This window comes from Drosophila tropicalis, unplaced genomic scaffold (genome assembly GCF_018151085.1).
Source record: "Drosophila tropicalis isolate 14030-0801.00 unplaced genomic scaffold, ASM1815108v1 contig_593, whole genome shotgun sequence".
Classification (NCBI taxonomy): Eukaryota; Metazoa; Arthropoda; class Insecta; order Diptera; family Drosophilidae; genus Drosophila; species Drosophila tropicalis.
The window spans coordinates 21,411,128-21,425,920 of record NW_027173070.1 but is presented as its reverse complement, the minus strand read 5'-3'; the positions used below and the strand labels follow the sequence as shown (position 1 = coordinate 21,425,920).

Below are 14,793 nucleotides of genomic sequence, written 5' to 3'. Positions count from 1 at the left end.
TTGCAAAAATATCAAAATCCCATTGAAAGTCAAGCTTACTGAAATGTTCTATATATATATTAATATAAAGACACAATATTAAAAATCGATAAACAAGTCTAAGACAGCTGATTTCCTTTAATAATATAAACCAAAATCAAGTAGAAATATATCTCCATATTTATAGAACATTTTAGTTTTTTGCCCACAGTGCACAGGTAAAGCAAAAGAAATGAACAAATTTTGCATGAAATTTGACAGTTTGATGAAAAGTTTTGCTCTCAATTAGTTGGTTAAATACAAGTTACTAATAATAATTAGAGTTTCAATTGCGCAAAAAACTTGCAACACTGTGGCCAGTCTGTGTCATGGATGATGGTGTGGCAAAGATTTATTGGCTTGCCTTATAAGTTGAGAAAACGAGAGAGAAAGAGAGACGACAGTGACGAGGACATGGACTTGAACACAAACACAAACATAGACGTCGACGAGGACACTGGCAAAGGCGACGACTGTGACGTGGACGGGGACGGGAAACGACGAGGACGACAACGAGGACAACGACGAGGACAAGGTGCTTTGGCATTGATCGTCTAGTCGAGTCGACACTCTACTCCCCATTAGAACAAGAAATAAATTGCAAATTTGTTGCTTTTTTTGCCCTCAGTACCCAGTCTCATTTGAGCGTTTCTGGCTCTCTCTGTATTTGTGTCTCCTTACCCAAACCAGTTCATAATGATGCTTCTGAAAGAAGCCTTGCCTGCCCACAAAAGTAGACTATGAAAAAAGTGTCAAGAGATTTATGTGTGGAGGGAATGCAGCCATGGCGATAATAAGCTGTTCCATCTGTGTGAGTGTGTGTGTGTGTGTGTGTGTGTGAGTATCCTGCCATCTCATTGCTGGGTAAGAGCTGACAGCAAATAAGACAGTTGAAAATGGAGTAGGTGTTGGATATGCCAAGCAATGTGTTGGGTATTAGCTTCAAATCTTTGCGCCCTAAAATGCCAGACAAATTAGCGAGCGAGGGAGAGAGAGAGAGGGAGGGCGAGACAGAAAGTCAATCTGTTGATTTAGACCACTTGAATTGTGATGTTGTAAGGAATTTTGTAATCGATGCATTGTTTTCTCTTTCTTTTTTAAGGTGTCGGCTGGTCAGCATCTGCATCTTAGTAGCGATATGAAGAGCAATGTTTCCGTAGCTGCCCAGCAAGGTGTCTTCTTTAGCCAACAACAGGCTCAACAGGCCCAGCAGCAGCAATCCCAACAGCAGCCGGGTGGCGGCAATAATGGCCCCAATCCTCAGCAGCAACAACAGCAGCCGGGTAGCAATGTTGGTGGTCCGAATCCTGGACAGCAACAACAGCAGCAGCAACCAAATCAAAATATGAACAATGCAAATGGTAAGCCAAAAACTCTTAAAATTGAATCTCTTTGGAATCGTCTAATCGTTGTCTTTTTTGTTTGTTGTCTTCAGTACCCTCCGATGGCTTCTCGCTTAATCAAAGCCAAAGCATGAGTTTCTCCCAGCAGCAGCAACAGGCGGCAGCGGCAGCAGCAGCAGCAGCGGCCGCCCAACAGCAACAGCAGCAACAACAACAACAACAGCAGCAGCAGGTGCCTCCAAATATGCGACAGCGTCAGACGCAGGCTCAGGCGGCGGCAGCTGCAGCGGCGGCAGCAGCGGCGCAGGCGCAGGCAGCGGCCAATGCGAGTGGACCAAATGGACCGCTGATGCAACAAGGCGGTCCTGGTGTAGGAGTTGGTGTCGGCGTTGGTGTGGGCGTGGGCGTCGGAGCTGGTGGAGTTGGCGGCGGAGTGCCCAACAATGGTGCAATGAATCAATTGGGTGGACCCATGGGTGGCATGCCGGGCATGCAAATGGGCGGCGGCCCAATGAATCCCATGCAAATGAATCCCAATGCGGGAGCCCCCAACGCCCAGATGATGATGGGCGGTCCGGGTGGACCCAACCAGGCCAAGTTTTTGCAGCAGCAGCAGATGATGCGAGCCCAGGCAATGCAACAGCAGCAGCAGCAACAGCACATGACCGGAGCCCGTCCCCCGCCGCCGGAGTACAACAAGGCGCAGTTGATGCAGGCCCAGATGATGCAGCAGACGGTGGGCGGAGGAGTTGGTGGAGTCGGTGGCGTCGGAGGCGCTGGAGGACCCGGCGGCAATGGTGTCGGCGGTGTCGGTGTAGGCGGCGGTGGTCGATTCCCCAACAGCGCAGCCCAGGCGGCGGCCATGCGACGCATGACGCAACAACCGATACCACCTTCGGGTCCAATGATGCGGCCACAGCATGCAGCGGCTGCCATGTATATGCAGCAACATGGCGGAGGTGCTGGTGGTCCAGGACCCCGTGGCGGCATGGGTCCTTACGGCGGCGGTGGAGGCGGCGGCGGTGCTGGTGTTCCCGGTCCAATGGGTGGACAACAGCGACCTCCCAATGTCCAAGTAACGCCCGATGGCATGCCCATGGGTTCGCAGCAGGAATGGCGTCACATGATGATGACACAGCAGCAGCAACAAATGGGCTTTGGTGGTGGGCCAGGAGCTGGTCCAGGCGGACCAATGCGCCAGGGACCCGGTGGATTCAATGGCGGTAAGTTGGCCCGAAAAGAAACACCACGAACAATTTCTAATATTTGATACTTTTAGGTAACTTTATGCCCAATGGTGGAGCACCCAATGGAGGGGCACCAAACGGCGGCAATGGTGGCATGATGGCTGGGCCAAATGTGCCACAAATGCAATTGACTCCAGCGCAAATGCAGCAGCAATTGATGCGACAGCAGCAACAACAACAACAGCAGCAGCAACATCAAATGGTTCCTGGCGGAGGTAACAACATGCAACAGATGCAGCAATTACTCCAACAGCAGCAGCAACAACAACCACAAACTGGAGGCGGTGGCAACATGATGACCGCCAGCCAAATGCAAATGTCCAGCATGCACATGTCACAGACACAACAACAGCAGATCACCATGCAACAGCAGCAACAATTTGTCCAAAGCACCACAACAACAACACATCAGCAACAGCAGCAGCAGCAACTACTCCAGATGAGCTCGGCTGGCAACAATAATGGCGCCGGCGGCGGTGGAGTAGGTGTAGCCTCGACCACAATCGCCAGTGCCAGCTCCATAAGTCAGACCATCAATTCGGTGGTGGCCAACTCCAACGATTTGTGTCTCGAACTTTTGGGCAATATTCCCGTGGATGCCAATTTCTCTACACAAGATCTAATCAATTCGCTGGACACGGACAACTTCAATCTGCAGGACTTTAATATACCGTAGATCACTGACAAGAACTGATCAAAAGATCACTGATCAAAGATAACTCCCCGATATCCCCGATTGCAGTCAGTTTGGGATCACTGTGTATTAGGCCCTTGGCTGTCTCAGTTTGTTTAAGGTTTCTTTTTTGTTTAAGATTTTGTTGCCTGTTGTTGTTATTAAGAGAAAACTAAAAACACCACTTGACCCCTGAACCCGCCCCTGCCCCTGCCCCTGCCCCTGCCCACACTCGAAGTTAATTTGTTTGTTATTTGTGTGTGAATTTTTTGTATGCATAAGTTTTAAGTTCGTTTTTCATTGTACTCTAACAAAATTTCGAAATTTCCTCGGGCTTGTATTGTCGCCACTAACTGTAACAACAGAATTGCGGCAGTTGCAAAACTGTTACCAATATCCATCATATATATACATATTTATGGCCATTCTACGATCTTTAACTCATTCAGCAGAGAGAGTTTTCGAGTCTTCCTTCTCTTGCTGTTCGTTTTCAACAAACCTTTATGCCTTTTGCACTCAATTTGGATTCCAAAATCGAATTGAAAGCAATAGGAATCTAACAACGCTTACCAACACTAAAACGTACGGTATTAGTTTAGTGTGCAACAATTGCAATCAATTCATAATCATGCCTTAACTGATTGGTAACAGTTCAATTTGCCCGGCATCCTCTGTACATTGTATTAATATAATCGATAACCCACTTAAAGCTGTCCACGGTCCAAGCTGTGGCTCTGTCCACTGGGCGTGGCAGCATTAAACAACATTCCATTTCGAATAGGCGAATCAATTGAGAGACATTGAGAGGGAAAAAAAGAAAGTATTTGCAAGTACTTTAAAATGAGAGATCTAATTAAATTAATTAACTAAACCAAAATAGCCAATCCAACTTAAGCACTTGTACTTAAAGCAAAAATATTTGGCCACGCCCAGTGCATTGCTCGTACCGCCCTCCCCGCCCAAACACAAACACAAAAACCAAAAAAAAAAAAAAGGGATAGAAAAAATATTTCATTTTTTTTCCCATTTTTAAAAATAGAGCAAAGAACCAACAAACAAATTTTTTAAAATACAAACAAACGAAAAGAAAAAACGAAAACAAAAACACAAAATAGTTGTACATTTTTTATATTGTATTCAATTTTATTTAAAAACACACACAAAATTTACAAAACAAAAACCGAAACAGAATGTAACAAAAATGTAACTGGCAGTCGAAAAGCAAAAGCAAAAGCAAACATAAAATATGTATATTGGTGATATTTTAAAACAAAAACAAAACAAAAGGAGAAACAAAATCAAACAAGAAGAGGAAACATTTTTGTAAACAATTGCCAATGGAACTTGGCCTGAGCAACTATTAGCAACAGAGATTGGCCATATAGAAAAGCAACTTTTTCTAATTAACTGGCGATAATTCTTAGAAGAGAAATTTGTTATATATACATTTGATTTATCATATATGTAGTTCCCCTAAGGGAGACAACGGTCCAAATGCATTTTGTTTTTTTGGTTTTGGTTTCTCAGGTCGAAATGTAGCCCAAAATGATTGTTTGAAGGGTATAGCGATTTCGGTGTGGCCCGAGTCTCTGTTTCTCTTGTTTTTTTATGTTTCTTTTTGTTTTAACAAAAATTATGCGAAGCAAACAAAGGAAAAGAAAGTGAAAGATGAGCAAAACAAAAAATTAAAACAACATATTTCAAATATATACACATGCAACATACATATATACATACATCCTTATATACATATTTATGTGTATATATATGTAAAATATTATCGGGTGCGATACATATACATATATAACTATGCGTAGATTTTTGGTAGAGAAACCGAAATATTAGTAGTTTGTTAAATGAATCCATATATATATATATACACCCACACATACATACATACAAGCATATATAGATGCGAATCAATTTATATATATATAGAATTGATCAGCGCTAATCAATTTATAAACAAAAACAAAAATTATGAATATTAATATAATAAGTTCCATCAAAAAGAAGAAGAAAAAAAAAGAAAAGTTTTAACATGAAAGTGAAAATTACACAATGAGAGGAGTAAAGTTAGCTAAGTTAGCCTGGCCAAGCCATGCGCCCCCCCTCCCCCACACTAAAAGCAGCTAGCTCCCCTCGCTCCCACTTAAACGCCGAGATTCCAGATTATGAAATTATTATTAAAGGAATAAAGATGAAGATAAGAGGAGAAAACGAATTAGATCAATTCCATAAGTCCATAAGTTGAGGCCATAGACATCATATGACTAGGGCAGATGACAAATTGTATTGCTGACTTCCAATTAAACAATACAATTAACAATAAACAATTGACACACAAGAAACAAGCTAAGCAAATGCACAAGCCTAAACAAAGAGAGAAGAAGAAAACATTGAGCAAAGAAAAATTTAAGTATTTAAGCCACAAATAAACAAGAAAAACCTAACAAAAATTATTAATACAATTATATATATACAAATATATGTATATTAGTCGATCTGGATTGGATCGGATCGGATCGAAAGAATTATACGCGAATTGTAGTTTGTAATTAAGGCTAATTGATTCAAAGTGAAATTTGTTTATAATTGATAATGATGAAACGCAAATTATATATACACTATTATTACAAGGCCCACGCATATTATTATTACTATATACAATATGGCATATTATTATTATTATTATTATTATTAATACTATTATTATTACGATTATTATTATGATTATTATTACATATTAGAATGTAAAACTCTAGCAAGCAAGAAATCGAATGAAATCGTTAGGTGTTCAAATGCAGCCTCGATAAGCAGTTCCAATCGATATCAATTAAAAACAAACAAGAAAACAAGAAAACAAAAAGAAAAAAACATACAAAAAAACAGCAAACCAAAATATTTAAACAAAAAAAAAAAAAAAAAGTAACGATACAAGAAACGGAAAGAAAACTAAATGCAAAACGCTAAGCAAAAGCAAAAACCATTTACTTTTAGCTAATAGTTTAAACAAAAGATGCAAAGTTAATGATGACATGATAACGATTGTTAACTAAAAAACAAAAAACAAATCGATTTCATGGCAAGCGTGTTTGTTTTCCTTTTGTTCACACAACGATTGTGGAAGCCACTCCATACATACATATATGGGTCCTCCATTTGTTGTCCACATTCACATCCAAAAATCTGTTGTCCTTAGAGATCAAAACGATGAGAAAGAAATGCAAACTGTTTGCTAGACCATCATGAACAAAACAAACAATTTATAGATATTTCTTTTAAGATTTCAAAACAGAAGACCCAAAAACAAAACCAACAAACAAACAAAAAAAAGAACGAAAAGGAAAAGTAACAAAAATAAAATAGTAAAAATATTACTTTTGTAAATAAATTAAACGAAAATGTCTTTGATTTGCGGTTCAGGTGATTGCATTATCCCATAGCTTTATATATACGGGACAATGTCATCGCATAGAGGATAAGTTGTCCTGCTACTTCCAAGCTGTTTACCTTCAAAGTCTTCTTGGATATCAAGAAGGCCTTTGAGTTTGATTACTGCTACCTCTTTGGACACTTCTGTTTCAGATGTGAGAGTTAGATGTCTAGGATTGAGCGCGTCAGAGTGGGCGACCCACATTGGAGAGTTCTGAGCCCCATCCTCAATACTTTATACACTGCCGACATTGCCAAAGCTGGAGCTAATCCTTGCCACATATGTTAACAACACCGACTTTAATGCTTTCGCTTCGAACCCACTTCGAACCGCCATTCGCAGGCGCAACTGCCCAACAGACAGCCTTAAAGGAACATTTCGTCCGAGTGTGGATAAGGTGAAGTATCCTGGCTCCACACTTTACAGTTGATGAATCTCCAAACATGACATCAAGCTCAAGAGAACTAAGCTAAGCCTGAAATAGTCCATGATAAAGCGCCCACTCAGCAGGAGATATGAGCTCAGCACCTGCAACAAATTGCGGCAAGGACATTACCAAGCCTATGTCGACTGTAATGGATGCAGCTCTCGGTCACTCCTTTAGACTCAAGCATTGAAAATCTCCAAAGATTCCAAGACAAACTTCAGAAAGAATTGCTGCAGCGCCACCTTGAATCTTCTCCTGGAAAAGCTCGTTGCGAGCCCAGTAATCAGCTATCGTAAGTGGGCGTGGTTCAAACTTTTCAAAATTGATTCCCGTTCATCTCCCTTTGTAATGTTTGTTTAGAAAATTATTTACTATATAGGATTTACAATTATATCTTCCGCCTGTTTATTGGCTTAATTAAAAATCCAATCAAGGCGGTGTATCTCGTCGATGCTAATAAAGAATATATATAACTTATGAGGTCGGGAAGCTTAATTCTGTTTGTTATATACATTTTGACGACTTAAATGTAAGTACTATAATAATCCCCAGGACCAAATGGTTTACAGAGTTGTGAATCCAAACATTCTAAGTGGAATGCAAACAAGTAATTCCATACTGATATTTTAAAAACACTTATATATAGCATTAGTTGTACTTATATAGAGATAAGCAACAACAGAACAAAAATATCAAGAAGCCAACATCGGCTATGCCGAAGTTTTTTATACCCTTGCAGTCCTTGGTAATAATAATTTTACATGTTCAAAATTTGTTTTCTGCAACTCAATTCATTAATATACAAACAAAACAATTTTACTCTCTATTTTACAATTTGTTCTTCTTCTTCCCTCACTCCCAAAGCAAAGGAACGCACGCATACACATACACTTTATGCAGCGTTGCGTCTGTGTGTGTATGCATGTACTCTGTTGATGACGTAAGACGTAGTAGACAGCAAGCAGCGCTGCCGGCAGAGCTGGGAGCAGAGCCGATTATTGTATTGACTGTAACTTGTGTTATATTTATCCGATCACATTCAAATTTTGGGATCTGGGGTTTTATATCCAATATTATCACATATGTAAATTTCATAGCATACTCGATTTTTATGAAAATGTTTCTTCTAGTTCTTCTAGAGCTATATGATATAGTGGTCCGATCCTGATGGTTTTCACACTTTATTTTTCCCTGGTAATAAAAACCCCCGAAAAAAATTTCATCCCGATAGCTCTTAAGACGGCTGAGTAAAACGCATACGCACAGACGGACGGACGGACGGACAGACAAACATGGCTATATCAACTCAGCTTCTCTTGCTGATCAAGAATATATGATGACTTTATGGGGTCGGAAACGTCTCCTTCTGTGCGTTACAAACATCTGACCAATTTTATAATACAGAGGGTATATATATATAGGTATAAAAAAATAAATTAATGCAAATGCTTTATACAAGTTAAAAACTGAATAAGCAGATATCAAATAATTCTTATCCACAACTTACAGCAATGAAAGAAAATAAAGTTCACAATTTAAAGCTTAGATCATTGTTCTCTGAGACATTATCACAGTAGCATTGAATTGAAGAAGGAGGATCCTGAAAACTTTTCAAAATGATTCTACCAAGAATCCTCCCATTTTGTGGCCTCATCCTTTTTTTTGCTTTAACTTCTCCATCAACACTAGAGGATCACGGGGTGAGTGAGAAATTGAATGTTAACTTTAATTGTATTCATGATTCCTTTTATACAGGACTGCGGCAAAGAACTAGCTTATATCCTGGATTTAAAGGAAACAATGAAAACTTTTAAGCACAGTCATTCAGAGAGGGAACTTGAAAACCAAGAACTCAGAAACATTTTACTTCAAATAAGTGATTTCAGTCAATTGAGTAAAGCAGTTGAAGAATTAGGAAATATAATTGCAAAATTTCTGACAGATCAGAAAGAGGAGAGAGATAAAGCCAAGGCTATAAAGTGGCAAACAGAAATAGAGACAAAATTGAACAAGGAAATAGACTACCTAAAAGAGAATTTAGCAAATCAAAAAGCAGATCTAGTTAAAGCCATTAAAGACAACGAGTCGAAAACTAAAATATTACAAGAATATCGGACAACGGAAAAAGATTCTAGCAACAAAATTGAAGATTTAAGTGCAAAAGTTTCATCTTTGAAGGAAGAGTTGAAATAATCTCAAACTCAGTTGACAGCCACAAATTATTTAGTTGAAAGAAATTCTCTAGAATTGAATCAAATTAAGATAAATTTAACCGAGTGCAAGGAAATATTAACAAAAACCGGTTGCAGACGCCTCTCAACGGGAATTCATAAGGTTGAATTGCCCGGACTTGATCCGCTTTCTGCTCTCTGTAACGGAGATATAGAAGATGGTGGCTGGATAGTTATTCATAAACGATTTGATGGTAGCGTAGACTTTAACAGATCTTGGACTGAGTATCGTAATGGTTTCGGTGATTTGAAGGGGGAATTTTTCATTGGCCTTCAAAAATTGCATCGCATTACCAATTCCCAAAGACAAGAACTTTACGTGCAACTGGGATTTTTCAATGGAACTTTCCTATTTGCTAGCCATGATAATTTTAGAATTGGTAATGAAACTACCAAATACAAATTAGAGTCGCTGGGAGAGTTCAGAGGGACAGCTGAGAATAGTTTGCTTTACAATTTGAATCAATCATTTTCCACCATTGATCAAGACAACGATCAATGGAAAAGAAGAAATTGTGCCAACGACGAAGGTGCCTGGTGGCACAGAGATTGTAGCTTGGTGTAAGTACCCAAGTAATTGTACTCGTACACAATCGTGATGTCTTTTTGTATGCATTTCAGCCGACCCAACGGAAAATATTTCAAAAGTCAAGTTTGTGATTTTTCAAGTATGAGCTGGGACTTTTGCGTTTCTCTCAAATCTATCCAAATGCTCATCCGGCCAAAATGATGGTGGGCTCTATTGACAAAATCAACGAGAATCTGCAAAACATATGCAAGTAGCAAGGACATCTCAAACACTTCTACATCTCTCCACCATGAACAATTTTTCTTTTTCTTGTGCTAATAAAGTTTTCCCTTTAATTGTAATTGGAAAAGTTTAAAGTTTACATTAAGTTAAATTAGTTAGATGAAATACATTCTCTACAAGAATTAAAAAACCGGTAAAAACTGTTGAACATTTCAATCCTTTTTATACCATACACCCATAGGGTGAAATGGTATATTAAAGTCGCCAAAATGTATGTAACAGGCAGAAGGAAGCTTCTCCGACCCTATAAAGTATATATATTCTTGATCAGGATCAACAGCCGAGTCGATCTAGCCATGTCCGTCTGTCCGTCCGTCCGTCCGTCTGTATGAACACGCAGATCTCGGAGACTATAAAAGCTAGAGCCACCAAATTTGGTATGTATACTCGTGTAGTATGCACATGTTCAGCATTAATTGGAATTTCGCCCACGCCCCCTTACGCCCCCAGGAATCACATAAAACTGTTTTTCTTAAAAAGTATGACAGCTAGAGACATCAAATTTAGTTTGTATACCCGATTAGTTAGTGCGCAGAAATTAACTGTTCAAACTTTTTGCCACGCCCCCTTACGCCCCCAGGAATCACAGAAAACTGTTTTTCTTAAAAAGTAGAGACATCAAATTTGGTTTATATGCTCGGTTAGTTAGCGCGCAGAAACTAATTGTTTAAACTTTTTGCCACGCCCCCTTCCGCCCCCGGAATTTACATAAAAATGATTTCCCTAAAAACTATGATAGCTACCGACATCAAATTTAGTATGTAGACTACCTTAATAGACGCGCGGATATTGGCTATTTAAACATTTTTCCACGCCCACTTCCGCCCTCGCAAATTAAACAAAGCTGATTTTCTCAAAAACTAACAAAGCTAAAGTCACCAAATTTAGTATGTATACTGGCATAGTATGCGCGGAGAATTTATATATTTTCACATTTTGCCACGCCCACTTCCGCCTCCATAATTAAGAAAAAAACCGATTTTCTCCTGTAGTTTTTTGACTATCGCATTCAAATTCGGCAGACTAATTAATCTTATCTATTTCTACAAAACTACCAAATTTTATTGAAATCGGACTAGAAACATGTAAAATATGCGTATGAACGTATTTTACTACGCGGTCCACAAGGCCAGAATTGGACGTTGGCTAGTAGCGGCGCTAGAGTGCTCGTGTGTTCGTAGAGTGAGCGAGATAGCACATAGTATAAGACATGTAAAAACAATTTAATAGACATACATTTGGTCTTCGAAATTTGAAATATTTGTTTCACCAGGTGTATGGTATACCCAAGTCGACGAGTCGACTTACTTGCTTCATTTTTTTGTATGCTTTTGAAATTTTGAAATTTAGTTTGACCGAAAAAAAATTGATTAGCGATTTTTTATTCCAGTGCAGTTCCTTTAAACATTTATATAAATTTTAACCTTTACTTTAATCTTTAACTAATCGTAGGAAATAAATATCGATTATTCGATCATTAAGTCATTTGATTAATCCAAGGAACGCGATTATAAATAACGATTAATCGAAGACTACTTAAAATGATCGATTAATCAAGCGATAACAACTTTAAAAGACATTTATGCATTTGAATATGTGAATTCAAAAAAAGTGAAAGTTTTGGTAAGAGGACACTCTTCTGGTATCAAATTTATTGGGTCCCTGTACCGTAAAGATCCTTGGACCAAATGGAATTCACAGAAGTAAATTTTAAGAGAATAAGAAATAAAAAATTTGAGTACTTAGATTTTAAAACACATACGAACTTATTCTCATATGCGAGATAAAAACTACATTCTAATCCAAATGCTAAATATAAATTTTGCACTGAAAAAGCAGATATCAAATAATTCTTATCACGACTAGCAGCAATGGAGGAAAACGAAAATAAAATACTTAATTTAATACTTTGAAACTGAAATCATTGCTCTCTGCGACATTATAACAGTCACACCATTCAAGTGAAATTAAAAACAATTTGTAAATTTCATATATTCTGGAATATTTTCCGAAATGAATATACAAAGTGTCCTCCCACTTTGTGGCCTATTCCTTTTTCTTGGAATCCATAAAGTTGCTCCGACACTAAAAAATCACGGGGTGAGTGAAAAAGTGAATAGTAAAATGTGAAATTAAATCGTATTCGTGATTCTTTTTATACAGGACTGCGGCAAAGACCTAGCTTATATCCTGGATTTAAAGGAAACAATAAAAACTTTTGAGAGTCGTTCAGAGAGAGGACTTGAAAATCAAGAACTTAAAGAAAGATTGCCCAATCTTAGCGATAATAGTCAACTGAGTAAAGCAATTGAGGATTTGCGGAACACAATTGTGGAGAAATCCGAGTCCCAAACTGAGATAGAGCATTTGAGGAGAGAAATTAAACTATTAACAGAAAATTTCGAAAATTTTCAACGTGAAACAGCAAAACATACAGAGGAAAATAAAGTGGAACAAAATAGTTTAAGAAATAAAATTGAACAAATTTTGACAGATAAAAAAATTGAGAGAGAAATAGAGGAGGTTAGAAATAGACAAATGCAAGTAGAAACGAAATTGAACAGAGAAATAATTGAGAACTTAAAAGAGAAATTGGCAAAACAAAAATTAAGTCTAGATAAAGCGATGAACGACCTTGAGTCGAAACAGAACGAATTGAAGGAATGTCAGGCTAAAGATAAGAATTCGAATAATGAAATTAAAGAATTAAATTCTAAAGTTTTATCTCAAAACAACATGTTAGAAAATTTGCAATCTCAGTTGACGGATTCAAATCATTTAGTTGAAAGTCATTCTTTAAAACTAAATCAAACCGAGAAATATCTAATCGAGTGCAAGGAAAAATTACCAAAACCAAGTTGCAAAGGCCTCTCATCGGGAATTCATGTAATAGGAATTCCCGGACTTGATCCGCTTTCTGCTCTCTGTAACGGAGATATAGAAGGTGGTGGCTGGATAGTTATTCATAAGAGATTTGACGGTAGCGTAGACTTTCAAAGGAATTGGACTGAATATCGCAATGGCTTCGGTAACATCAAGGGCGAGTTTTTTATTGGGCTCGAAGATTTGCATCGCATCACCAATTCCCAAACTTATGAACTTTACGTGCAACTGGAATTCTACAATGGAACTTTCCTATTTGCCAGTTATGAAGATTTCAGAATTGGCAATGAAACTACCAAATACCAGTTGGAGTCGCTGGGAGAGTTCAGAGGGACAGCAGCAGAAGTCATGAGCAGCAATTTGAATCAAGCATTCTCCACTCTCGACCAAGACAATGATCAGAGGATCGGCTATAATTGTGCCGCAGAAAAGGGTGCCTGGTGGCATGCATCTTGCAGGAGCGTGTAAGTAATCAATTTATTTTAATCTTTACAAGAACTAAATTTTGCTCCAAATGTTTTGATTATCGTTAATAGAAATCTCAACGGAATATATGTTAAAAGTGACGGCGAAGCTTGTATGAGTATGAGCTGGTGGTATTGCAAGTGTCTCAAGTCTGTCCAAATGCTTATACGACCAAAATAATAGTTGGCTTTAAAAGTACGAAGGCAATCAACCAAGATTTAATTATCAGCTCCTCTGAACGTACATCCTTATTGGAATGACAGTTTCTCTTTTCTGTTTTACTTGGGCTACTTTGTTGTTCGTACTGTAAGCAATAATTTGAAATTTATTGAAATGATTTATAAATATTAAAGTATACAAAAAATCTAATCTAAATTTTAGGAACTATGTTAACAAGCGTTTGAAATCAAGAAATCAAGTCGGGAATTGCTATAAAAACAATTGAGTTTCTTGGGGTTCATAAGTATTTTGACAACATTGAATACTGATTGTGAGTGGAATAAATAGAACTGCTTGAAATGGATTAAGCCTTTTCCCAAGTAATTATACCCTTGCAAAAAGGGTATATTAATTTTGGTCAGAAGTGTGCAACGCATAGAACGAAACATCTCCGACCATACAAAGTATATATATTCTTGATCAGCACGACGAGACGAGTTCAACTAGCCATGTCCGTCCGTCCGTCCGTCCGTCTGGATCAACGCAAACTCCTCCTAGACCGTAAGAGCTACAGAGCTGAAATTTTGCACGTAGGCTTGTATATACTGCAGGCGTTGTATATCTCGGATTCAGCCGGATCGGACCACTATATCATATAGCTCCCATACAAACGCCAAAGTCACGAACAGTGACTTTTCTCAATAACTTCGTTATTTTCTGTGTTATTATCGTGAATCTTAATATTAGAGAGTTTATTACGCCTATAAATAACTGTGCCAAGTTTGATCAAGATCGGGTGACAATATCATATAGCTCCCATAGGAACGATCGGTCGAAAACAGTGACTTTTGTTAATAACTTCCTTACTTTTAACGCGATTGCTTTCAAATTAAACATTTGTTAGTTTAGTATATCTGTTAATAACTGTGCCAAGTTTGATCAAGATCGGATGACTATATCATATAGCTCCCATAGGAACGATCGGGCGAAAACAGTGACTTTGATCAATATCTTCGTTATTTCCTATGATTGTAGGCCTTTTTTTCTCAAGCTTAAGCCTTTTTAGATAAGACGTTCTTCCACATTGATGGCTAATAGGT

General features: G+C 38.3%; 1 protein-coding gene and 1 long non-coding RNA gene across 3 annotated transcripts in view; both read left to right on the top strand.

Annotated features, from left to right (window-relative positions):
* mam (mastermind) overlaps nt 1-6,632 on the top strand; it is an 86,730-nt gene extending 80,098 nt beyond the window's left edge. For both annotated transcript variants that reach the window (XM_068291995.1, XM_068291996.1), the window contains 3 exons: nt 1,121-1,379; nt 1,454-2,584; nt 2,641-6,632. In XM_068291995.1, coding sequence (XP_068148096.1) covers nt 1,121-1,379; nt 1,454-2,584; nt 2,641-3,284 — 2,034 coding nt within the window. In that variant the 3' untranslated portion in view covers nt 3,285-6,632. The remainder of the gene's footprint in view (nt 1-1,120; nt 1,380-1,453; nt 2,585-2,640) is intronic.
* A 5,499-nt stretch (nt 6,633-12,131) lies between these two features.
* On the top strand, nt 12,132-13,790 carry LOC137577679 (uncharacterized). Its single transcript, XR_011032450.1, has 3 exons — nt 12,132-12,286; nt 12,350-13,533; nt 13,606-13,790. It is a non-coding gene; the product is annotated as an uncharacterized lncRNA (long non-coding RNA).
* Nucleotides 13,791-14,793: the final 1,003 nt, after the last annotated feature.